Source organism: Saccopteryx bilineata, chromosome 1 (genome assembly GCF_036850765.1).
Source record: "Saccopteryx bilineata isolate mSacBil1 chromosome 1, mSacBil1_pri_phased_curated, whole genome shotgun sequence".
Lineage (NCBI taxonomy): Eukaryota > Metazoa > Chordata > Mammalia > Chiroptera > Emballonuridae > Saccopteryx > Saccopteryx bilineata.
Genome location: NC_089490.1, coordinates 79334330 through 79358913, shown reverse-complemented (window position 1 = coordinate 79358913; position 24584 = coordinate 79334330). Strand labels below are relative to the sequence as shown.

The window sequence follows — 24584 nt, the reverse complement described above, 5'->3', positions numbered from 1 at the left end:
GCGTACGTCATCGATGTGCGTGCGGCGTCGCGCGCTGCGTATTTGCCGGGCGGGAACAGTAAGATGGCGCCAGAGCTGGTGGCGGGCTGAGCACACTGGCCCCCCTCGAAGCCAGCCCCGCGGTTCCCGGGCCGCCCCGGCCCCTCCCAGGCATGGAGGACGTGGAGGCGCGCTTTGCCCACCTCCTGCAGCCCATCCGCGACCTCACCAAGAACTGGGAGGTGGACGTGGCGGCCCAGCTGGGCGAATATCTGGAGGAGGTGAGGGCGGCCCGGGGGAGTGGCGCCGGGCGGGCGGGGTGCTGGGTCGGGGGCTGCTGGGCGTCCTCGCCGTCTCCGGGTCTGTACATCCGGGACTCTGACCGTGCTAGTCCACGAGCTCGTTTCTTGTTTCCCTGTTACCTCACTCATTGCCTCCCAGAACCCTTTCTTGTTAATTAGTCTGGGCTGTCATTACAGGTCGCTCGCTACCTATTCGCGAGCTGTGAAGTTGGCTTAGTAAGTGGTGATCGCTACTAGCATTTTTTTCTAATGTAATATAGTTTATGTGCATGTTTGGGTGTTGGAGAGACCTGGGTCACGATGTAGGGATTTCTTTCTTTAAAAAAAAATTATTGATTTTAAAGAGGGGGGAGGAGAAGCCCCTCGACTTGGTCCACCCATCCATGCCCTCATTCATTGATTCTTGTATGTGCCCCGATCCGGGATCCAACCCATAACCGTGGCACATCGGGATCACTCTCCAGTCAACCGAGCTATTCAGCCAGGGCTTGCTCTTTCTTTATTTTTCCTAAATTTATTTTGGATTATAATAAAAAATGTTTATTGTATTGATTTGAGAGAGAGGGGAAGGGAGAGAGGGAGAGAGAGGAACATTGACCTGCTCCTGTATGTGCCCTGACCCAGGATCAAACCAGCAACTTCTGCGTTTGGGGACAGCACTCTAACCAAATGAGCTATCCTTTTTTAAAAACAATAACAACAACAACAACTATAATTGACATACAATATTATATTAGTTAAAGGTGTACAGTTTACGGAGTTGTCTGCTCCATTTCTGCACTTCAGAGACTCTACAGTCATAGGCTGCTCTTACCTTGATTAGTAATGGCCTCCGTCCTATCACATCCAGGGAATACTAGAAGTGTCATCTTATTTAATTTAGCAGCATTTGTTGGGTTGACCACTCCTTTTTGGTGTTCTGATTTCATGGCTTACTTTTTTTTTCCTATCCAACCTTTCCATGGCTAGCTCCTTAGGTGAGCCTTCTCCTTTACATATTTTCCCTAAACAGTCTCATTTATTTCCACAGTTTCAAATATCAGCTGTGTAAGGACAGCTCCCAGGTTTATATTTCCATTCACATATTTCCTCTGAATTTATTTTGTGGAGCTGCTCACTTGACATTTCACTTAGATGTCACAAATCATCTCAGCTTTAATCTACTTAGAATGGAGATTTTGCCTGACCAAGTGGGGGCACAGTGGATAGCGCGTGGGACTGGGACACAGAGGACCCAGGTTTGAGGCCTCGAGGTCAATGGCTCACTGGGCTTGAGTGCAGGCTCACCAGTTTGAGCACAGGGTTGCTGGCTTGAGCGTGGGATCATAGACATGACTCTAACCAAGGTTGCTAGCTTGAACAAGGGGTCACTCGCTCTGCTGTAGCTCCCCAGTCAAGGCACATATGAGAAAGCAATCAATGAACAACTAAGGTGTCGCAACGTGTTTATCTCATTTCTCTTGCCCTTCCTGTGTTTCTGTCCCTCTGTCCCTCTCTCTGCCTCTCTCTGTCTCTGTAAAAAAAATAATAATAGTAAAGTGGAGCTCAGGGTTTTCCTGCACAAATCCCAGTCTTCCTAATCTTGGTAATGGCACTGCTGTTCAACCAAAGGTGAAAGCAAGGAGCTGTTCTAGTGAAACCCCACACTCCACATCCAGTCCACACATATTGTCAGTTACACCACCAGCATTTCACTTGAATTCATCTATTCTTTTTTTTTTTTTTTTTTTTTATGTGGTGCTGGCCACCATCTGGCTCAGATTCATGTAAAACTTCCTTCCTTCCTGGGCTCCCTACTGCTGTTTTTGACCCCATCCAGTTCATTCTTCATCCAGTAAAGTGTGACTCTTACAAATTTAAACCAGGCTGCAGCTCTGCCCTGCCGAAAACCTGTCAGTGGGTTTCCATTGCTCTTAGAATAAAATCCAAACTTCATCCTCTGAGTCTGGTCCTGCTTACTGTTTTTGCTGTCACTGGGCTCTTCACTTGTTTTTTTTTTTTTTTTTTTACAGAGGCAGAGATAGACAGGGACAGACAGACAGGAACAGAGAGAGATGAGAAGCATCAATCATCAGTTTCGCGTTGCGACTTCTTAGTTGTTCATTGATTGCTTTCTCACATGTGCCTTGACCGTGGGCCTTCAGCAGACCGAGTAACCCCTTGCTGGAGCCAGCGACCCCGGGTCCAAGCTGGCGAGCTCTTTGCTCAAGCCAGATGAGCCCGCGCGCGACCTCGGAGTCTCGAACCTGGGTACTTCCGCATCCCAGTCCGACGCTCTATCCACTGCGCCACCGCCTGGTCAGGCTCTTCACTTGTTTTTTTGAGCCACTCAACCTACAAGACCCAGGCTAATTCTTTGGCCGAGACTGTTTATATTTTCTGTTTCTACTGAGACATATTCTTCACCCAGTTTTTTCTTTCTTTTTTATGACTAATTCTTATCCTTTATGTCTCAGTTTAAATGTGAGCTATAATAAAATAGTTCTGTCATAGTATGCTAGGTACTTTAGAAAGTTTATCACAAGCTATTAACTTGTTTATGGTCTGTTTCTACCCTAGAATGTAAATCTTTTGAGGGCAAGGAATATGTTTACACTCTCTTTTGCTTAACAGAATGTCCAGCACTTAGTAGGTAAATGTTTTTTAAATGAACACTTGATAGGAAAGCGAACCAATGCTTGGACACATACTCTGCTGAGAAAATGCAGAGAACTGTGCTGGGTGGGGCAACTGTGGGTTTAGGTTTCAAGAAAGGTATTTGGGGTTGCCTGGTGAACCTGTTTCCTGCTTCATAGGTGTGCTCTTCCAAACCTCTGCATGTTCAGCCCCCACCCCTGAAGTCCTGATCTAGTTTTGTCTTTCTTCTTTTCCACACAGTTACCAGAACGTTTTAAACTGATCTTAGCATGTTGCTATTTTCTTTTATCCATTTATTTATTCATTGTTGAGTGTCTGTTGTGTGCTAAGACCCTGTTAAACCTTGAATAAATAATGGCAAGCAAACAGTAATCCCTGCCTCACTCTTCCTTTTTTTTTCTTTCTTTTTTTTTTTTTTTTGTATTTTTCCAAAGTGAGAAGCGGGGTGGGGGTTGGGTGGGACAGACCGACTCCCGCATGTTCCTGAACCGGATCCACCCGATATGCCCACCATGGGCGATGCTCGGCCTATCTGGGGTGTTGTTCTGCAACTGGAGCCATTCTAGTGACTGAGGCGGAGGCCATGGAGCCATCCTCAGCGCCCGGGCCCACTTTGCTCCAATGGAGCTTTGGCTGCAGGAGGAGAAGAGAGAGATAGAAATGAGAAGGGGAAGGGTGGAGAAGCAGGATGGGCGCTTCTCCTGTGTGCCCTGGCCAGGAATTGAAGCCAGGACTTCCATACGCCAGGCCAATGCTCTACCGCTAAGCCAACCGGCCAGGGCCTCACTCTTTTCTTTTAACTTTTTTTTTCTATTGATTTGATTTGAGAGAGTGGAAGGAGAGGGAAAGAAGTGGGGAGGGAGAGGTAGAGAAGTGGGGGGGGGAGAGAGAAAAGTATCAACTTGTTCCATTTAGTTGTGCACTCACTGTATGTTGTTTTTTTTTTAAGATTCTGTTTATTGATTTTTTTTTTACAGAGAGAAGTGGGGGGAGCAAGAAGTATCCACTCATATACAGTAGTTGTTCATTGATTGCCTTAATCAGGCAAGTCCAGGGTTTCACACTGGCAACCTCAGCATTCTAGGTTGATGCTTTATCCACTGTGCCACCACAGGGCAGGCCCTGCTTCACTCTTGTGGGAGATGGATCCTAAGGCAGGAAATACAGGAGTTGTAGTAAAGAGCACGCATTCAGTATAAGCCCTGTTTTGTGTGCTTTATATGTGTAAACTCATTTAATCCTCACAGAAGCCCTATTGATATAGTTATCAGTTATCCAGAAAGGTTAAGTGCACAAAGTCCTAGCTAGTAGGTAGTAGAATAAGCCCACCCTCTTCATCACTGTATGTGTCTTTGCAATCAGACTGATGAAAAAAGGCCGTAGATTCCCCGAGAGTGTGGGGAACCTCAGTTTGTTCGAGATGAAGTAAGTTGAAGAATGATCTAGGTACAAGAAACTGTTGGTTCAATGGAGGACCTGGAAGTAAGTCTTGTGACTGCTGTGCAGCATGAAGGGAATGGGGGGGCCCTGGGGAAGGAAACTGGTCAGCACGGAGGGCTCTGTTTAGGATTTTGCGTTTTCCCCTAAGTGTGGCTGAAAGTCATTTAGGGTTAAGTACAGTGATATAGTCCAACTTATGTCTTAAGATAAGCACTGGCTGATATGTGAAGAGTAGACTGGAGGGAAGTAAAGGGCTGGAAGAACGGCAGGAGGTGAGACTGGCAGAGCAAGAGTGGTGGTCACTGTGGACAGGAACAGACAGGTCAGGTGGAGCATTGAAGTGAGCATGGGTTGAATGGGGAAGATGAGAGAAAGGGCAGGGAGCTAAGACCTTGGGTATCTGAGCGGGTGATTTGGGGAAGGGATCTCTAGAGTTTAATGTGGACCTGTTTTGATGTGAATTTTGAGTAAGCCATCTAAATGGTATTTGAAGAAGGCAATTGGACGTACAGGTTGGGGCTTAGAAGGGAGGTCCAACCTGGGATCATACATTTGGAAGTCATAAGAACAGAGTGTAAGGTCCTGGGAATAGGCGACCAGCCGAGTCTAGGGTGTTACTGGAGACGGGCCACCCCTACAGCTCAGGGTCTGGGTGGCCCGGCTGCCCTCTCCTCCTTGTTCCCTTCTTTCAGTCATACGTCAGTTTGCTCTGCACTTTTTGGCTGTCTGTTTGGTCCCATTTTCTCTCCTTTTTCCCCTGACCTGACCAGTTCCCTCTGTTTTTCAGGAACTCGTAGAAGTGACCCCTTGGTGGAGTCCTCCTAGACTCCTCCATTTTAGTGCCACCACAGGGCTTAATATATTGCCTCACTCCCCAGTACACCTGTGCTGTGAACATGTTTGCATAATGCTCATTTTTTCTAAATAGCTGAATCCTGTTAGCAGACTGCCTTTGTGTGGTGGTTGCCTTTCCTGAAAAGCCATTCCCTTCATCTGGGAAATTGGACCACAAAAGACATCAGCCTGTCTTTTCAGCTTAGCTCTGATGTCAACACTTTGTTCATCAAACATTTATTGGGCACCAGCATCAGGCACTGAGTAAAGGCTGAAATTTCCATGATGCTGCTCACAGTGCACTGAGGGAAACACTCGTGGCATGACCAGACATCCTAACAGGGTGGCAAGAAGCTTAAGGGCACCTGCAGAAGAGTTCACACTGGGCCCAGCCGGGGTGGATGTTCCAGGCAAAGAGCTTGACAAACATGTAAGGGTTTCAAAGTGCTATTGGCTGAGGACTGCAAGAGAGGGTCCAGGCTGCGGGAAGATCCTCAGTGAAGTATGGAGATGAAAAGTCTAGGAACATTTGGAAGTTTCAACGGAGATACCTAGTGGGCAGGTACAAACACATCCTGCAGCTTAGAAGAGGCACTGGTCTGCATGGGTTTGGGACTTGTTCGCATATGGTCAGGGGACACTGACACTTAAGAGGTGATAGGAGCTGGTGGTGTTCAGGGGTCACAGAGGAAAGAGCAGGACTCACTTGGAAGTGTTTCCTTGGTTTTCTGCTCAAGAGAACTAGACCCCAGCGTTTTGTCTCTGTCCTTCCCTGCTGAGGTCCCCCTTCCTCTCTTAGAGTGCGGGTCTTCCTGCTAGTCTCTCTAGGTTGGCCCTGAAGTGGATGGGCATGGCATGGCGCCCCTTCAGCTGGGGTGTGGCAGGTGGGTGGCAGGTAGGTGGATGGGGGAGAAATGTGCACATGCTCAGCTTCCCACAGACCCTGTCTTGTGTCTTGCAGCTGGAACAGATCTGCATTTCTTTTGATGAAGGAAAAACCACGATGAACTTTGTGGAGGCAGCGCTGCTGATCCAGGGCTCTGCCTGTGTCTACAGTAAGAAGGTCAGTGCACCTGGCCCCTGGCCTAAATGTTTCAGTGTCTGGCAGGACCAGAGTCCTCTGTGCTGCTGGAGCAGGTGGTAGGCTCGCCCTGTCTCTGAGCTGCCTTGCCAGCCTCTCCCGTCTCCTTCCTAGATTCCTTGCCACTTTTTTTTTTAAAGATTTTATTTTAGAGAGAAGAGAGTAAGAGAGAAAGTGGGGAGGAGTGGGAAGGATAAATTTGTAGTAGTTGCTTCTTGTATGTGCCTTGACCGGGCAAGCCTGGGCCTTTGAACTAGTGACCTCAGCATTTCAGGTTGAAGCCCTGTCTGCTGTGCTACCACAGGTCAGCTCCTTGCCCCTGTTAAGAAATTATTTATTTTTAGAGAGAAAGGGGTGGAGGAGAGAGAGAGAAAAAAACATTCATCTGTTGTTCCATTTATCTGTGTATTCATTGGTTGATTCTTGAATTTGCTCTGACTGGGGATTGAATCTACAACCTTGGCATATTGGGTCAGTGCTCTAACCAGCTGAGCTCTTTTTTTTTTGCTTTCTTTTTTTAAGAGAGAGGAAGGGAGAGAGATGAGAAGCATCAGCTTGTAGTTGTGGCACCTTAGTTTTTCATTGATTGCTTCTCATACATGCCTTGTTGGGGTCAGGGGGCTCTCCAGCTGAGCCAATGACCCCTTGCTCAAGGCAGTGTCGTTGGGCTCAAGCTGGATGAGTCTGCAGTCAAACCAAGCGACCTTGGGGTTTTGAACTTGGGACCTCAGTGTTCCAGGTTGACGCTCTATCTACTGCACCACCACCGGTCAGGCCCCTTGCCACTAAAAAAAATTTTTTTTGGATTGATCTTTGGAGAGACAGAGAGGAAAGAAGGGAAGGAAAGAGAGAGACAGAGAGAGAAGCATTCGTTTGTTGTTCCACTTAGTTGTACATTCACTGGTTGCTTCTTGTATGTGCCCTGACAGGGATCGAACCCACAACCTTGGTGTTATGGGACGATGCTGTAACTGACTGAACTAACTGGCCAGAGGGCCCCTTGCTACTTTTTAATACTGAACAAAATATTTGGATTTAAAATTGCTGGGCCTGCTTCTGAACATCTGGCAATATATAGGAGAGCCCTGGGCTACAAAGAATTATCCAGCCCACAATGTCTGGTGCCCAAGCTGAGAACCTGTTTCACAGTAAGAGAAGAAAGGCAGAAGGGTGGGAGTACTCCCTTCTGTGTTCAGAGAGTGCCCACAAGAAGAAGTCAGAGATAGGTAATCGAGAAAATGTCCTGGCAGGGAGGTCAGAGAAGTAGAGAATTTACAGCAGGAGCAAAAAAAGAACCAAAAATGTTGAGTTCAGTGAGTTGGACCCGTTCACTAAAGATTTTCAAGTATCTACTGGGTCTGCAGTTAGGAGGTCACTGGGGATTTAGTGAGAGACCAGCCAACCATATGTGGTAGGGAATATGGAGGCATGAGAAAAGTGCTCAAGGTCAGGGTAGTAAGACACTTTATTGAAGAGAAGAGGAAAGAGACTGGGCAGCAACTAAAGCCATGGTTCTCAACCCAGGCTACAATGAGGTAGTTACTGGTTCCTGGACCTTACCCAGGCTGACTAAATTGAAACTGGGGGGTGGTAGTATAGTCATCAGGATTTCTTTTTTTTTTTTTCTTTTCTTTTTTTGCATTTTTCTGAAGCTGGAAACAGGGAGAGACAGTCAGACAGACTCCCGCATGCGCCCGACCGGGATCCACCTGGCACGCCCACCAGGGGGCGATGCTCTGCCCATCCTGGGCGTCGCCATGTTGCGACCAGAGCCACTCTGGCGCCTGGGGCAGAGGCCACAGAGCCATCCCCAGCGCCCGGGCCATCTTTGCTCCAATGGAGCCTTGGCTGTGGGAGGGGAAGAGAGAGACAGAGAGGAAGGCGCGGCGGAGGGGTGGAGAAGCAATTGGGCGCTTCTCCTGTGTGCCCTGGCCGGGAATCGAACCTGGGTCCTCCGCACACTAGGCCGACGCTCTACCGCTGAGCCAACCGGCCAGGGCGTCATCAGGATTTCTTAAAACATCCTCAGTGACTGTGGGGATTGAAAACATGAAGCTAAACGGTAGAAGGGCAGCTGGGACGTGGGGGCAGGAGGAAGGGGAGAAGGGAACAGGGAGGAAAATGGGTGAACAGAATCCCAGAAGAAGTAATGAGTTCTGCATCAGGGATGGCCTGCGCCTCATCCCTGGAGACCTGAGGGAGATGTAAATATTGATGCAGAGAAATTGGGTGCAGGGATTTGGGGAGTTAATACATAAGGCCCCAATTTCCGTAACAGAGAAGATAAGTCAGCTACTGGGTGCCAGCTACTGGACGGGACATTTGGAGTGAACTTTGGTGAAAGTTAAGTATTTGCTGAGAGGAATGCAAAATAAAAGATGGACAGATGCCTGACCAGGTGGTGGCGCAGTGGATAGAGCGTTGGACTGGGATGCAGAGGACCCAGGTTCGAGACTCCGAGGTCGCTAGCTTGAGCACAGGCTCATCTGGCTTGAGCAGAAAAAGAAAAAGCTCACCAGTGCCGCGGACCAGCGCAGCTTCCAAATAACGGTGCGGAATTAAGGAAACACACTTTGTCAGAACAAAACCGATGGGACCGGGAGGACTCCTCAAACTGCCTGGCAGCATCTGAGTCCCTCACAGCCTCAGTTCGCTTTATTATATGGACCTATGCAAATCAAGGACCCTGATACAAAGTTGCACATCAAAGGCTAAGACAGGAACTCTCCCAAGGTAAAAACAGTATACATTAGTGAATTTTACAAACATCTGAAACAAACAGAGTCAGAGGAAGGGTATGTATATTGCTTCCTGCAACCCAAGGAAGGAAGTGGAGTGGGTGCAAACACAGAGCATCAAAGCCAAATATGGAGATGGAGGGGGTAGAACTTAGCCCCCTGCCAAGCCTCGAATCTATAATGGCTTTTTGCCATTAACGGTCCACAACATATCCCCCTTTTCTTTTTAATTTGTGTGCTGAGATTTGCACTCATCTGATTTTCTAATTTGGAGGCAGATGGAAAAAATACAAAACAAACACAAAATTAGTATAGCCAATGCTAACAGATACCCAAAACAAGTATACCAATACATCACAGTGATCAAAGCCTTTAAGCAAACTCTTTAAGCTAATACAACAAGAATCTATAAAAGAGTAATGTCCTTAAAGTGTTCACCAAGTCCAAGTTGGCATCAACACCATTCCAAATCTCTGCAAATGCAACCCAACCCCAGTTCAGTCCATCAAAAACTGTCACAGGAGCAGGAGTCCAGGAAAAGTCCACTTTCAGGAGAAGTCGTCATGGCACTGAATTGCTGTCACACTTCCACACTCTGCAGCTAGCATCAAAGTCCCAATGACCGCTGCTCCCAGCTGGCAATGACCCAGGTAGACTGGAAAAGCCATCTGCAGCACGCATGAAGACGGAGCTTCCGTTTTCTTCAAACTGGAAAGATGAACCCAGGGGTCCTTTACTGGAGCTTTACAGCCATGGAGTGGTGAGGAGAACCTTGGGATACACTAAGCTGGGTGGCAGAGGTAAATTTGTAAATTGGCAAAAAAGGAAAAAAGGAGCTCTGAATTAGGAGTAGGTCCTAGCCTAAACTATGAGTGGGGCATTGAGGCAGGAGGAATAAAAGAAAGACTATATATTAATCAAAGCAGCAGAAAACAGGACTTTCAATACCCACAACAGAGATCTTCAAGGGAAGAATAAAAAACCTGAATATTCAGGCAAGACCTAGTTAAATGACCCTTGTGTAAATGAGACCAGTCTACCAGCTACTTGGAAGAAATACCCCAGGCTCGTCCACAGTGTCGAAGATGGGGCCGACGGCCCTGGGCACCTTTTAGCCTTCAGTGGCAAATCCCAGTATTCTGGGCAAGGTTAGGTCACAGGTGGCTGGAACAGGGCTGGAAGAGACTGAACCCTCCCTTAGAGGAGTGAGGGGGAAGCCTACCTTCCAGTGTCCCTTCTTCCTCACAGCAAAGGCATGTAAGCCTGGCAGGCTTTGGCTTAAATGACCATCCTTTCCACTATTGAAGCAGGGCCCTGATGAAGTTCCAGTTGGAGCGTTGGAGCCTCTGAGGGCATATGCCAAGAGCTAGTATTTTACCTGATCTCCTTTGGGCTTTTTCGGCCTCTTGGTACCTTAAAAGCCATGCTCAGATCTCGCTGAGGGGCTTGAGGGTCCCTATCTGCCTATATATCTGGAGCTATTCAGAATAGAACAAAACAGTGTCATTAGCTGGAATCAAATAAAATTTAAAAAAAAGGGTAGTAGTTTGCAGGACAAAAATTTGGGCATCTCTTGTACATCAGCATTCAAGATAAACTGTTTGAAGTAAAAAGCGTAACAGGGTAGACCTGCAGGAGCTCCAGGACATGACTCCCCCCCCCCTTTCTTTTTATATTATTTACAATTGAATTACACTTTACAATATTTTGACTTCATATTGCAAGAATTTCTTGACTTTGTTAACTTTTAACAAAAATAGAGTAAAAGCACCTCCAAACAACATTCCCACACTTATCAAAACACCCCCTTAACATTAATTAACAGGCACTTTAGAGAGTACATATCAAAACTGAAAAATCCCATTGTGATCTTCATTATTCTTCTACAGCAAAAAAATCTTTACACCTTTATTATGTAAATCTATGCTGCTTCAAGCCTTTCACTTGCGGCCTGGAGCAACCTGGCCAAACCAGCAAGTCTTTTGGATCCAAAATGAGCATACTCTACTTATTCCAAACAAAATTATATTTATATAGGGAAATGAAATTATTCCCGTTTTGTTTTCAATACTACAGCCGGCACTTCCAAAACTATTATCATCATTACTTTTCATGTAAGGACTTATTCAGGCCTTATAAACAAAAACACTTAGACATTAAACAAAGACTTCACATACAATCACACAAATCAAGAGTGAAACCCGGGGTTTTAGAGATTGAACTATGGCCTGCTTGATCTTAAGTAGGGTTATCTTAATAGGAACGTAATAAGGATATATACTAAACAGAGATCTCTCTCGAAAAATCTCAAGACGGCCGTATGAGATTTCTATTCAGCAATACCCAAATCAGGCCCCCCTTTCGCCCTCTTTTCAAGCAATGGATCAGGAAAATAAAATGATCTAAAACATTAAAAAAATTAGATAATAATTGAGAAAGGGAAGAGAGCATAGTAAGTCTTATGCAATTGCTCTTGTAAAGTGAGTCTCTCATCTAGAATCATGGTGTCTCACCAGTCGTTCAGGGATCCACCGAGGAGCTTCAGCAGACCTAGGAAAAACACACACATATCCTCGGCCCCATAAGAGAACAGGGTCTGGCCCTTGCCAGATTCCTGTGAGTGGGTCCCTCCATCGCACTTCAGGGAAGGCTTTCCTTGCAGGGTTCCAGAGTCTCTCTGCTGCTGAATGACCCTGTACATCAGTATTCAAAAAATTTAAAGTGAAAAGAGCATGACAAAGAAGATTTGCAGGAGTTTGAGGGTATAATTCCCCTTTTTTAATTTTTTCCAATTGGTTTTTAAGTGTTTGATGTGCACGCTCTACAATGCCTTGACCCTGGGGATTGTAAGGAATTCCCGTCCTTAGGTCAAGTCCAAAAGTCTGACAAAATGTAGTAAATGCTTTTCCTACATATGCAGGAGCATTGTCAGTTTTAATCAGTTTAGGAAGTCCAATAATAGAAAATGCATACAAGCAATGAGCTATAACATGTTTAGCAGCCTCTCCTGTTCTGGCAGAGGCTACTATAAATCCAGAATAAGTATCTACTGTAACGTGGACAAAGGATTGTTTGCCAAATGAAGGTATATGAGTAACATCCATTTGCCAAAGTTGTCCCGGTAGGAGTCCTCGAGGGTTAATTCCAAACGAAGGGACAGATTGTAATATAGGGCACCTTGGACAAGATTTAACAATCTGCCGTGCTGCTTCCCGAGAAAGTTGAAACTGTTTACGCAGGGCTGCAGCGTTCTGGTGATGGATAGTATGAGACTGAATTGCTTGATCTGTCATGGTTGCTCCAATAATTTTCTTTTGGGTAGCTTGATCAACAAGGGCATTCCCTTGCGCTAAAGCTCCAGGGAGCATGGAGTGAGCTCGAATATGTCCTATAAAACACGGAGCTGTATGTTGACGTACAAGTCTTTGAAGAAGGAGGAACTGCTGAAATAGTTCCTCATCAGCAGTTGTCCCTAAGACAGCAGTCTCTATAGTGGAAACAACCATAAGTAAATATCTGCTGTCTGTATATAAATTAAAGGAGGAGTATGGCAAATGCTGAAAAGCCATGATAATGGCATGTAATTCTACTCTTTGGGCTGATTTTAAGGTGACTGTTTCAGTATAAAGCTGTCCATTGATTATTAAGCCTGCTATTCCTGAGCTGGATCCGTCAGTAAAGATTGTAGGTGCTTCAGGAATGGGCTCATTAACAATTGTCTTAGGAAATATAAAGGTAGTAATTAATGAAAATTGAACTATTTTATCAGCTGGGTAGTGAGAATCAATTTGGCCTGTAAAATTTGCAAAAGCGATTTGCCATTTTGTGGAAGTTTCCCAGAGCCATTGTTGTTGATCCTTTGAAGAAGGAACAACAACAGTCTGTGGCTCAAAACCTATAAGCTGCAAGAGTCGCCTACGCCCCTTGATAATCAAGGAGGCAACAAGATCAAAATATGGAGATAAAACTTTCTTAGGAGTAACAGCTAAATGAATCCATTCAATAGGACCTGAAGCTTGCCACAATAGTCCTGTTGGAGTGTAACTTGAGGGACATATTAGTAGGGCAATTGATTCCTCAGGATTTATGCGTTTTAGTTGTGCTTGCTGCAAGGCCTTTTCTACAAGCTTTAAAGCTTGTTGTTCCGCAGGTGTAAGTAGCCGAGGAGAAGCTGGTTCAGCTGAGCCTCTAAGAATATCAAAAAGTGGTTTCAGTTCTCCAGTAGTTAATTTCAAGGAAGGTCTAAGCCAATTAATGTCTCCTAACAGTTTCTGGAAATCGTTTAAAGTTTGCAAATGATCTGTCCTGATTTCTATTTTCTGTGGGCGAATTTGTTGTCCCTCAATAATTTGTCCTAAATAAGAAAAAGGTAAAGATTGCTGTACCTTTTCAGGAGCTATATAAAGTCCTGATTTTTTCAGAGAATATTCTAGTTGTTGCAAAATGGTCAACACAGTGTCTTTATCTGGATGAGCAATAAGAATATCATCCATATAATGAATTATGTATGCCTTAGGGTGTTGCCTTCGTACTGGAGAGATGGCTTGAGCAACATATTTTTGGCACAAGGTAGGACTGTTAGCCATACCTTGAGGCAAAACTCTCCACTGGTATCGCTCCATGGGAGCCTGAAAATTAAGTGAAGGAACACTGAATGCAGAACGCTTGCAATCATGAGGGCTTAAAGGAATAGTAAAAAAGCAATCCTTCAAATCAACAACTATAAGGTGATAGTTCCATGGAATGGCAGTAGGAGAAGGAAGTCCTAGCTGGAGAGGACCCATAATTTCCATAGTCTTATTTATTGCTCTCAAATCTTGTAATAGCCTCCAGTTTCCTGATTTCTTTTTAATGACAAATATAGGCGTATTCCATGGACTATTAGATGGTTCAATGTGCCCAAGCTGTAGCTGTTCCTGTACCAATTGAGCAGCTGCTCTAAGTTTCTCCTGAGAAAGGGGCCATTGGTCTACCCATACAGGATTATCTGATTTCTAAGTAATTGGGTCTGCACAGTGCATTATTGGGGTAGCAGGAGCTACCAAGGCCCCTATGCAAAATTTTGATATCCTAATCCATGCCTTCTGGTATTGGGTGCCACTTCTATGGGGGTGAGAATTCCTCGCTGTTCTTTCCCTAGACCCTTAGTGGGCAAAAATCCCTGATCAAGCATTTGAGTGCTAACTAAACTATTAGGACTGACAAGCAATGCCCCCATATTTTTCAAAACATCTCTACCCCATAAATTAACTGGCAATCCAGGGAGCACATAAGGCTGAAAAAATCCAGAATGACCTTCTTTATCTTCCCATTGTAAAAAACTAGAACTTTGTTGAGGGGATTTACTCTGCCCTATACCTTGTAATTCTGTGGCTGCTGCATGAGTGGGCCAGGAAGGAGGCCAATGTAGCTTTGCAATAACAGATACATCAGCCCCAGTATCTAAAAGCCCTTTAAATTTACGCCCTTGTATTGTTAGTTCCATTTCAGGGCGTTCCTGACCTATTTTTTGAATCCAATAGGCAGTATCAGTGGAGCCAAATCTTTGATTCTCTTGGGGTCCCTTTAGCAGGGTTTGGCCTTGTCTTAAAAGAGGTAAAAGGATTAATTGAGCAATTTTCATATCAGGGGAGATAGTGACTATATTCCTCAAAGTGTGAGCCATTACTTTAATTTCCCCTGTATAATCAGAGTCTATCACTCCAGGAAGAACAAAGAATTCCCTCATAGTTAAACTACTTTTGCCTAACAAGATTCCTACTGTGTTACTGGGAAGTGGCCCAAAAATTCCAGTGGGTATGGCTTGAGGTCCCATCTCTGGAGTCAATACGAATTGGGAGGTGGGACTGAGGTCCAGTCCTGTACTGCCTGTTGTTGCCTGGGATAGTTGGGCAATGTTTGGCCTGCTGGAATCTGAATTTGCTGAGGAAACACTGACATTGCCCCTATTGTTTGATGGGGCCGGGGAGGGCCCCATTGTCCGTTTCCCTGTCCTGCGGTAGTACATTTAGGCCTCCCCTTATTCTTCCAATGTTTCCCATGTCTACAGAGTGGGCAGAGGTCCGGAGCCTTAAGGGCTGGCTGTCCTTGAGGGAGAGGCCGAGACCAATATCCGGGGAAAGCAGGGCAGTTTTTAGCAAAATGCCCCGAACCCCCGCATTGAAAACAGTTTCCACGGGCAAAAGTACTTCCCTGACCTTCCTTCCTTCGCTTGTTCTGTCCTTTATCAAAATTTTGTCCTGGAAATCTTGCCTTATTACCTGTGGTAAAGGCAAGACCTTGCATGTATGAAGGCCCAACATCAGCGCAAATTCTAATATAATCCTCTATATCTCCCTTCTTGCGGTGAGGCCGAAGTGCAGCCTGACAAGCAGAATTAGCATTTTCATAGGCTAGTTGTTTTATTAAAACCTTTCCCACATTTTTATCCCCTACTATTCTTTCAACTGCTTGAATTAGCCGTGAGACAAAGTCTTGAAATCGCTCGTCTGCACCCTGCCTAATTTTACCAAATTCTTCTGGTTTGGTCCCTGGAATAGGCAGGCATTTCCATGCCTGTGTGGCTAGCTGATTAATTATATCATAAATAGCTGGTCGATATTCTAATTGAGTTGCCATATGGGCATACTGTCCTTCTCCAGTTAACATATCTACAGTAACAGCAACCTCCTCTTGCTGATTTTTCTCATCCAGCTCTATAGCCTTTTCATGAAAGTTTGACTTCCACAACGAATAATCACCCCCAGAGAGACAAGCACGAGCAATCGCCTTCCAGTCATTTGGGGGAAGAGCCTTTGCACTAATGGTATCTAATAAACCAAGTGTAAAAGGGGCAGTAGGCCCATACTGAGCACAAGCAAGTTTAAGCTCTTTCAGAGTTTTAAAAGGTACAGGTTCATGTTCTCGCACTAGTCTCCCTGTATCATCCTGTCTTTCCACAATAGGAAAACAGGCAAAGCCATCTATTGTTTCCCCTATATTTCGAGCCTGGTCTATAGATTGTTGGAGAGGAGATTTCCCAGATTTTGAGCTATAGACTATGGAATCAGCCCGATAAGGGAACGGAGGAGCAGAGGGTTGAATGTAGGAAGGAGCTGAGGGCAGCGGAGGCCCCACGGCTAAGGCAGCCATAGCCACGGATTTTTCATCCCCCCTGTCATCCTCAGACTTCAAGTTATCCTCATATTCACATCCCTCTGTTTCCGGCTTACCCTGATACTCTTCAGACAATGATTTGTCTTCATATGGAAACATTTTTACAAAAAGGTCCCTTACTTTTGACCCTCTCTGTCCCATATTCTTTTACTCCCAACTACACTTTCCCCAAAAACTTTTTTTACTCACTGTGCGCACTTCACTTTGGGGAGTTCCGTCACCTTTCTTCAGTTTTAGTTTCCTCGTACTCAAGTCGTCTGTTCGGGCGCCACTTGCCGCGGACCAGCGCAGCTTCCAAATAACGGTGCGGAATTAAGGAAACACACTTTGTCAGAACAAAACCGATGGGACCGGGAGGACTCCTCAAACTGCCTGGCAGCATCTGAGTCCCTCACAGCCTCAGTTCGCTTTATTATATGGACCTATGCAAATCAAGGACCCTGATACAAAGTTGCACATCAAAGGCTAAGACAGGAACTCTCCCAAGGCAAAAACAGTATACATTAGTGAATTTTACAAACATCTGAAAACAGAGTCAGAGGAAGGGTATGTATATTGCTTCCTGCAACCCAAGGAAGGAAGGGGAGTGGGTGCAAACACAGAGCATCAAAGCCAAATATGGAGATGGAGGGGGTAGAACTTAAGCCCCCTGCCAAGCCTTGAATCTATAATGGCTTTTTGCCATTACCGGTCCACAACACACCAGCTTGGACCTAAGGTTGCTGGCTTGAGCAAGGGGTTACGCGGTCTGCTGAGGGCCTGCTGTCATGGTACATATGAGAAAGCAATCAATGAACAATTGAGGTGTCACAATGAAAAACTGATGATTGATGCTTCTCATCTCTCTCCATTCCTGTCTGCCTGTCCCTCTCTCTGACTCTCTCTTTCCCTGTTTTAAAAAAAAAAAAGATGAACAGAAAGCACTGGTGGTTTAATGGAGATTAAATACACCTGCTGTTTCAGGGGCACTAGTCCCTCGGGGGGTGGGCAAGGGAAGTAGACAACAGCACTGATCCAGAGTTAGCGGTTTAGTGGGTGGGAGGTAGCAGTTGGAAGAACTGGGAGGTGCTCTGTGCTGGGGTCCAAAGCAGACAGAGAAGGGACAGTAATCTGTTTGCAGTTTAGCTGGCATGAGACATGGCAGATGTACTTCTGGGCACCGCAGGGTGTTAAGGCAGTCTAAGATTTTATTGGTTTTTGTCCCAGGAAATCCCATCAATCAAATTCCTGTGGCCTGTGTTTGTCCTGAGAAGGAATGTCTGCAACTCATTTTGAAAGCACGAAACAAGGTGAAGTGATAGACAGGTAGAAGGGCAGATACGTGATAAGGCAAGTGTGGCAGGAAGTTCAGGGAATGAAGCTGAGCTGGGAGGGCTGCAGGCTCTAGATTAGGGGTCCCCAAACTACGGCCCACGGGCCGCATGCGGCCCCCTGAGGCCATTTATCTGGCCCCCACCGCACTTCCGGAAGGGGCACCTCTTTCATTGGTGGTCAGTGAGAGGAGCATAGTTCCCATTGAAATACTGGTCAGTTTGTTGATTTAAATTTACTTGTTCTTTATTTTAAATATTGTATTTGTTCCCATTTTGTTTTTTTTTTTTTACTTTAAAATAAAATATGTGCAGTGTGCATAGGGATTTGTTCAGTTTTTTTACAGTCTGGCCCTGCAGTGGTCTGAGGGACAGTGAACTGGCCCCCTGTGTAAAAAGTTTGGGGACCCCTGCTCTAGATCAACAGCGCCACGAGGCTCTCTGAGTGCTGGGAATGGTCTGCATCTGTGCTGGCCGATGGGGGAACTGCTGGCTGCATGTGGCTGCATGTGGCTGCAGAGCCCTCAAACTGTGACTAGTGTGGCTGAGGAATTTTGAATTTTGAGTTTCATTATTATTATTATTATTATTATTTTTTTCCCTGAAGCTGGAAACGGGGAGAGACAGTCAGACAGACTCCCGCATGCGCCCGACCGGGATCCACCCGGCACGCCCACCAGGGGGCGATGCTCTGCCCCTCCGGGGCTTCGCTCTGCCGCGACCAGAGCCACTCTAGCACCTGGGGCAGAGGCCAAGGAGCCATCCCCAGCGCCCGGGCCATCTTTGCTCCAATGGAGCCTTGGCTGCGGGAGGGGAAGAGAGAGACAGAGAGGAAGGGGGGGGGGTGGAGAAGCAAATGGGCGCTTCTCCTATGTGCCCTAGCCAGGAATCGAACCCGGGTCCCCCACACGCCAGGCCGACGCTCTACTGCTGAGCCAACCGGCCAGGGCCGAGTTTTATTAATTTTTAATTAACTTAAAATTGCTATAGCCACATGTGGCTAGTGGCTGCTGTATTAGGTAGTACAGTACTAGGTTCACAGACCCGGGCGCCAGCTCTGGGCCCACTACTGCTTCAGGTTACTATATTTCTGAGTCTGAGTTCATTCTTCTATAAGTTGAGAACAGAAACAGCACCTGATTGACAGATTGAGGTGAGACATGAAGCACAGTCCCATGTGTGTAGCAAACATGTAGAAAAGTTAACGTGTATTATTCCTAATAAGTGGGATCCATGTCATCAGGAGCCACCACCGTGTCTGGTGTCCCATGCATGAAAGAAAAGGTGGGCTGAGCAGAAAGGGCCGTGTGTGCTCTTGGGTGCTGTTGCCCAGAGGCAGCATGTGTGCACACCTTGCTGGCGAGTGCTTTGTGGTCAGCATCTGCAAAATCCCGACCCTCACTCCTAAGTATGGAGCCCCATGGATTGTGGCTGGAGTGGGGCTGGGTGCCAGAGACTTGGGCTTTGGGAGGTCGGGTGAGGCAGCAATGGGCTAAGGCCAAGGGTGGAAAAGGAGCCATTGAGGGGGGTTGGGTGGGAGCAATGTAGACTGCACACGGCTGCCTGAGGCATGTGGTGGGATGCTACAGCCTTGAGAAGGCCACACCTGCTGCTCTGTTCAGTGTGGGGCAGAAGAGGGAGCCTTAGCTGTTAGAGTAATTCTGTTCAACCAGAGAAGTACTTTTAGTGGATACATTAGCAGGACTTGTGCTTGAGGTTTTGGAGGGGATAGTGTGCATGGACGTCTGGGTTGGAAGGCTCTAGGGTGGGCCCTGGAGCATCACGAGTGGGCTCCTTTCTGCATCCTTACCTCCTGCTTCCGGTCTCCAGGTTGAATACCTCTACTCACTGGTCTACCAGGCCCTTGATTTCATCTCTGGCAAGAGGTGAGTCCTGGAGGTTCAAACCAGGGAGGCGGAGGCCTGTGTGTGCCTTGCATGTGGTGTGGGAAGCCCCTGCAGCCTCTGGACACCTACACATTGATTCTCTCTCAGGCGGGCCAGGCAGCTCTTGGTGCAGGAAGACGGGGCCAATGTGGACACCAGCTCCAGGTCTTCCCGGCAGGTGGAGGATGAGGTGAGGTTTCCTTGGTGCATGGCTATGTCTGCTCTGCTTTCTGGGAACTGCTGCTGAGCCCATGGTCTCCCCACAGTTCCTGTCGCTAGATGACCTGCCCGACACCCGTGCTAATGTGGACCTGAAAAATGAGCAGGCCCCCAGTGTGAGTACCCTTCCCCCATAGGTGGGGGCTAAATGTAGGTGATTGGGGTATTGGATGGTGTGGTTATCCCATATGGCTTCACACCCGGAGCCCATGGGACCCATGGCTTACTTACTCTTGGCCCCTGTGCAGGAGGTTGTTATCATTCCTCTCCTGCCCATGGCCCTGGTCGCCCTGGATGAGATGGAGAAGAACAGTAACCCCCTGTACAGGTTTGCACCTATGCCTGGGGCTGGTGTGGGGAGGGGGGCTGCTGGGGAGGGTCTCTGTAGCAGCTGTGTTTTTTGTTAGCACAGCTGTCAGGGGGAGGTCCTGGCCAGCCGGAAGGATTTTAGGATGAATACGTGCACCCCTCACCCCAGAGGAGCCTTCATGTTGGAGCCAGTGGGCTTATCCCCCGTGGAGACAGAGACAGAACTGCCGAGGAAGGGTAAGGGCTTGATGAGGGGCCTGATGGTAAGGAAGGGTCTGGGGCTGCTTGTTGGGTAGCCTGTGTTCACCAGCTCTGCTTCCCGGAGCTCCTCCCTCCTTGGTCACCTGCTCCACAGACCAGCCTGCTGGAGATGGTCCTGCTGCCCCATCTCCTGTCATTGTCCACAGCTGGCTCAGTCCAAGGTTCCTGAGTCCTGTCCCAGGGTTCTGCTCTTCTCAGAATTGGCTCCTCTGGGCCCCTGGGAGGGGCATTCTATGGGAGGGCTGGGGTGACCGGTCTAACCTCCATCTCTGCCAGAGACTGAGAGGGCTGAGGAGCAGCCAATGGAAGTCTCTGTGAGCAGGAGTCCAGTCCCTGTGCCCAGCATCTCCCAGGAGCCAGGTGAGAAGTGGTCAATCCTGATGGACCTGCAGGTTGGGCTAGGGATGGGACTCTGTGCTCAGCTGACCGAGCCTGCTGGCCCCTCGATGCCTGTGCTGGGGGAGGTGTGAGCAGCAGTGATGCCCTGGATCTGTCCCCATGTGCCCAGGCCCAGGGCTTGCTCCTCACACTTGGCCTGCTGCCCTGTTTGCTTATTCCCCGGCCTCCTCTGTGGGCAGTTACAGATGGAGCATTTAAAGAGGAAAGTAGCTAAGAAATAAAATGGATGAAGTCAAGACAGGGGATGGCCTCTCAGGCCGAGGGTAAGCCCCCACCTGCTTTCTGGTTTTGGGCTTCTTGGAGCTGATAGGTCTCTTGCTCCTCTGCCTAGGCACCTCTCCAGAAGGCCCGATGCCCGCAGGCGAGGGTGAGGATGAGGATGCGGAGGGGGTGGCAGAGCCCCTCGAGGCCATGGCCTGTGAGGTCCCTCTGGAGCCCCAGGAGCCCAGGAGCCTGCAGAAGGTGGGACTCACATTGAGGCCTGCAAAGCTCGAGTATCAGCAGGGCAAGCCTGAGGTTTGGGGCGGCCATGCTTACACAGGGAAGGCAGTCCCATGGTCTGTGCTCCCCAACTCTGGTACTTGCCCACCAGGGCAGTGGGTGTGTCCTGTACCGAGTCCTCTGGGGCAGTGGCTTCCATATCCCTTCCCTCTCCCAGTAGAGCAGCTGCTGCTCCTCAGAGGAGTGGGCTGGTGTCCAAGAGCATGAGTCCTGGGGTACCCACAAAACCACCCAGGATGGCAGCTGGTCTCTAAAGCTGACTCTTCTGAGGCCAGGCTGGCAAGAGGCGGTGTGCCTTGGAGGCCTTTGCTGCCTCCCTCAGCCCTAAAGAGTGCTCTGTGCTCCAGCCCTAGAGCTGAGAAAATCTTTATCTTCAGGGTGGGACAAAAGGTTTTACAATTGAAACAGAGTTTATTCTTGTATTACTATTTTTTAAATTATTGTATTATTTTCCATACAAACACCTGTATACCTCCTTCTGCTTCACTCATTGTTACAAGGCAGTCCTGACACATAATGGAAACAATGTTAGCTGTATAGATACTTTTTTTTTTGCATTTTTCCGAAGCTGGAAACAGGGAGGCAGTCAAGACTCCCGCATGGGCCCGACCGGGATCCACCGGGCATGCCCACCAGGGGGCAATGCTCTGCCCCTCTGGGGCGTCGCTCTGTCACATCGAGAGCCACTCTAGCACCTGAGGCAGAGGCCACAGAGCCATTCTCAGCGCCCAGGCCATCTTTGCTCCAGTGGAGCCTTGGCTGCAGGAGGGGAAGAGAGAGACAGAGAGGAAGGAGAGGGGGAGGGGTGGAGAAGCAGATGGGCGCTTCTCCTGTGTGCCCTGGCCGGGAATCGAACCCAGGACTCCTGCATGCCAGGCCGACGCTCTACCACTGAGCCAACCGGCCAGGGCCTGTATAGATACTTATTAACAACTTATGCTGTTGTTTTTTGTTTTTCCCTATGACCACTAGTTTACTAGTTTGTGTTCTCCTGAAGTTTTTCCTAGAGGTTTTACTCTTTAGCCCTTGAAGTATTTGGCATTGCTGCCCCAAAGAGGGTCCCTGCAGGATATTTGCCCCCAGAGCAGAGAAGGGGGCATCTCTATGGGTTTTTGCAGGACACTGCTGAGCCTAGGAGGTTTGAGCTGCAGGAGCGGCTGGAGACCAGGGAGCCTGTGTTGCAGCATAAGGTGAGGTTGTGGGACTCAGACTCCTGACCCCACTGAAAGGGCGAGTGTGTGCCTGATGCTCTTCCACCCACACCTTCACTCCTGTCTGCCCAAGCCCCTTCCATCCTCGGATCCTGGATTGAGTGTGGACAGTCTTTCCCTGGCTATCATTGCACTCATTGTTGGGCTTTGGGGCGGGGGCTGGAGGGTGTGTGTCTCCTACTCTCTTCAACTCTTTTTGTACTTTGTGTTTAGGAGACCCCAGACCCTTGGCAGAGCCTAGACCCTTTCAATTCTCTGGACTCTAAGCCCTTCAAGAAAGGTAATTGGGTTGAGGGTTACTTCCATCAGGTGTTCATAGCTGGGTTTGCTAGGACACAGGTGGTGGATGGGTTGTGCCCTGTACCCATGGGGAGCTTGGTGGGGGCTGTGCTCCCTTGTGTGATGTCTCCTAGGAGGTGTGGGTGCTATGATATTCTCTGGGGCCCGCAGTGGTGCTCTGAGAGCGAGTCTGTTTGCCTCTAGGTAAGCCCTACTCCATTCCTGCCTGCGGCGAGGAGGCTCCAGGACAAAAGCGCAAGAGGAAGGGTGTGGCCAAGCTGCAGGACTTCCACCAGTGGTACCTGGCCACCTGTGAGTGGTGTGGTGGAACTGGGCTGGGCCAGGGAAAGCAGGTGCAAGTGGGGCAGGAAGGGTCTCGACCTGACTCCTAATGATCTGGTTGTCTTGCAGATGCTGACCACACTGACAGCAGGAGGCCCCGGAGAAGGGGCCCGTCCTTTGAAGGTGAGGCTGGGGCCCTGCATGGGCTTCTCTGAGGGATAATGGTGCCATGCTCAGCCCATCTCCCCTCCACTCAACACCCAAGGCCCTGGGTTGAGTAGGCAGGATGTCGGAACCCTCTCATGAAGTGTTTGTGTGCAGACATGGAGGTTTTGTACTGGAAACATGTGAAGGAGCAGCTGGAGACCCTCAGGACACTGCAGAGGAGGCAGGCAAGTACCGGCCACTGGGGACATGCCCTGGTGGTGGGAGACAGCAGTGGCCTCATAGATTCTCTGCACAGGTGACTAAGCGGTGGCTGCCAAGGGCTGAGGAGGGGCTGTGGCCTGTGGAGGAGGACCGCCTAGAGGACTCCCTGGAGGAACTGGGGGCAGCAGGTGGGTGCCTGCAGGGGGAGTGTGGGGGTAGCTGGGGGGGAATTCATGACAGGCTGCCCGCTGACCTGCCTCTTGTTGGGGCTACCCCATATCCCAGCAGATGACTTTCTAGAGCCAGAAGAGTATGTAGACCCTGAGGGAGCAAAGCCTGGGGAAGCTGCAGCTCTGGGTAGGTCTAGGAATGGGCTGTTGGTCTGGGGGCCATTCCCTTGAGGATGGGAGGGAGGAGAGGGTGTGTTCCACAGCTCACAGCTGCCCCTTTTCTAGAGGCAGAGGTCATGCCAGCGTCTCTGAGCTATGAGGAGCTGGTCCGAAGGAATGTGGTAGGCCCTGGTTGACGTGGGTGGGGAGCTGGGTGAGGGGACCGACAGAAAGCAGTAGCCCCTGGTCCTCCCCTAGGAGCTCTTCATCACCACGTCTCAGAAGTTCGTCCAGGAGACAGAGCTGAGCCAGCGCATCAGGGACTGGGAGGATAGCATCCAGCCCCTGCTCCAGGAACAGGTGAGATGGGCTCGGCCAGCTTGTGCTCAGGGACTGGAGCCTCCCTGCTGCTTGCAGGGTTTGCCTCAGAACTTTACCCTTCCCCATTGCAGGAGCAGCATGTGCCTTTTGACATCCACACTTATGGGGACCAGATGGTCTCTAGGTTCAGCCAGCTCAACCAGTGGTGTCCCTTTGCGAAGCTGGTGGCTGGCCAGCCTGCCTTTGAGGTGTGTCGTGCCATGCTGGCCTCCTTGCAACTGGTGAGTGGCCCTGGGGGTGTGGGACGGAAGTGGTCCCTGAGCTCTGTTGACACACTATCCTTACAGGCCAATGACAACACGGTAGAGATCACTCAGCAGCCGGGGCTAGAGACAGCTGTGGATACCATGTCCTTAAGACTGCTCACGCACCAACGGGCCCACAAGCGTTTCCAGACCTATGCCGCCCCCTCTATGGCCCAGCCCTGAGTGACAAGCGCTAGGACTGGGGGTGGGCCTGGGAGCCTCGTTCCTGAAGGATATTAGAGGTATATCTGCTTACTCCACACCTGCTCTCTGGCTGGGCCAGCCTAATAAAGTGGTGTTGCCATCCCACCTATCCCTTATAAAGGTTCCTGCTCTGTGTAGAAAAGACAGCTGCCCATCTTCAGCACCTAGCCAGCTGCCAGATCCTGGGTCCCTTTCTTGCTGTGGTCTCCAAAGGCAGCTGGTACAGCCTACAC

The 24584-nt window shown here is 48.6% G+C and overlaps 1 protein-coding gene across 2 annotated transcripts; it reads left to right on the top strand.

Annotated features, from left to right (window-relative positions):
* The first annotated feature begins 29 nt into the window (after window positions 1-29).
* NCAPH2 (non-SMC condensin II complex subunit H2) lies at window positions 30-24456 on the top strand. 2 transcript variants are annotated; one of them, XM_066254594.1, is made up of 20 exons: window positions 30-260; window positions 6154-6255; window positions 19307-19362; window positions 19471-19552; window positions 19629-19697; window positions 19830-19909; window positions 19994-20127; window positions 20428-20511; window positions 20882-21012; window positions 22170-22241; window positions 22476-22542; window positions 22746-22853; window positions 22953-23006; window positions 23145-23215; window positions 23287-23380; window positions 23481-23549; window positions 23648-23703; window positions 23780-23881; window positions 23974-24123; window positions 24190-24456. In XM_066254594.1, the coding sequence occupies exons 1-20, from the start codon at window positions 153-155 to the stop codon at window positions 24328-24330; spliced, it is 1830 nt and encodes a 609-aa protein (XP_066110691.1). In that variant the 5' UTR covers window positions 30-152; the 3' UTR covers window positions 24331-24456. The 2 variants fall into 2 exon arrangements, with proteins under 2 accessions (XP_066110691.1, XP_066110687.1); XM_066254590.1 differs by having other exon boundaries at window positions 23478-23549.
* The last annotated feature ends 128 nt before the right edge of the window (window positions 24457-24584 follow it).

What these genes read in the sequence shown, in the direction of transcription:
- NCAPH2 (XM_066254590.1), top strand. Translation starts at nt 153, where the DNA reads ATGGAGGACGTGGAGGCGCGCTTTGCCCACCTCCTGCAGCCCATCCGC. An exon ending in AAGGGGCCCGTCCTTTGAAG is followed by an intron (nt 23,007 to 23,144) that starts GTGAGGCTGGGG and finishes GTTTGTGTGCAG; the next exon opens with ACATGGAGGTTTTGTACTGG. An exon ending in GGACACTGCAGAGGAGGCAG is followed by an intron (nt 23,216 to 23,286) that starts GCAAGTACCGGC and finishes TTCTCTGCACAG; the next exon opens with GTGACTAAGCGGTGGCTGCC.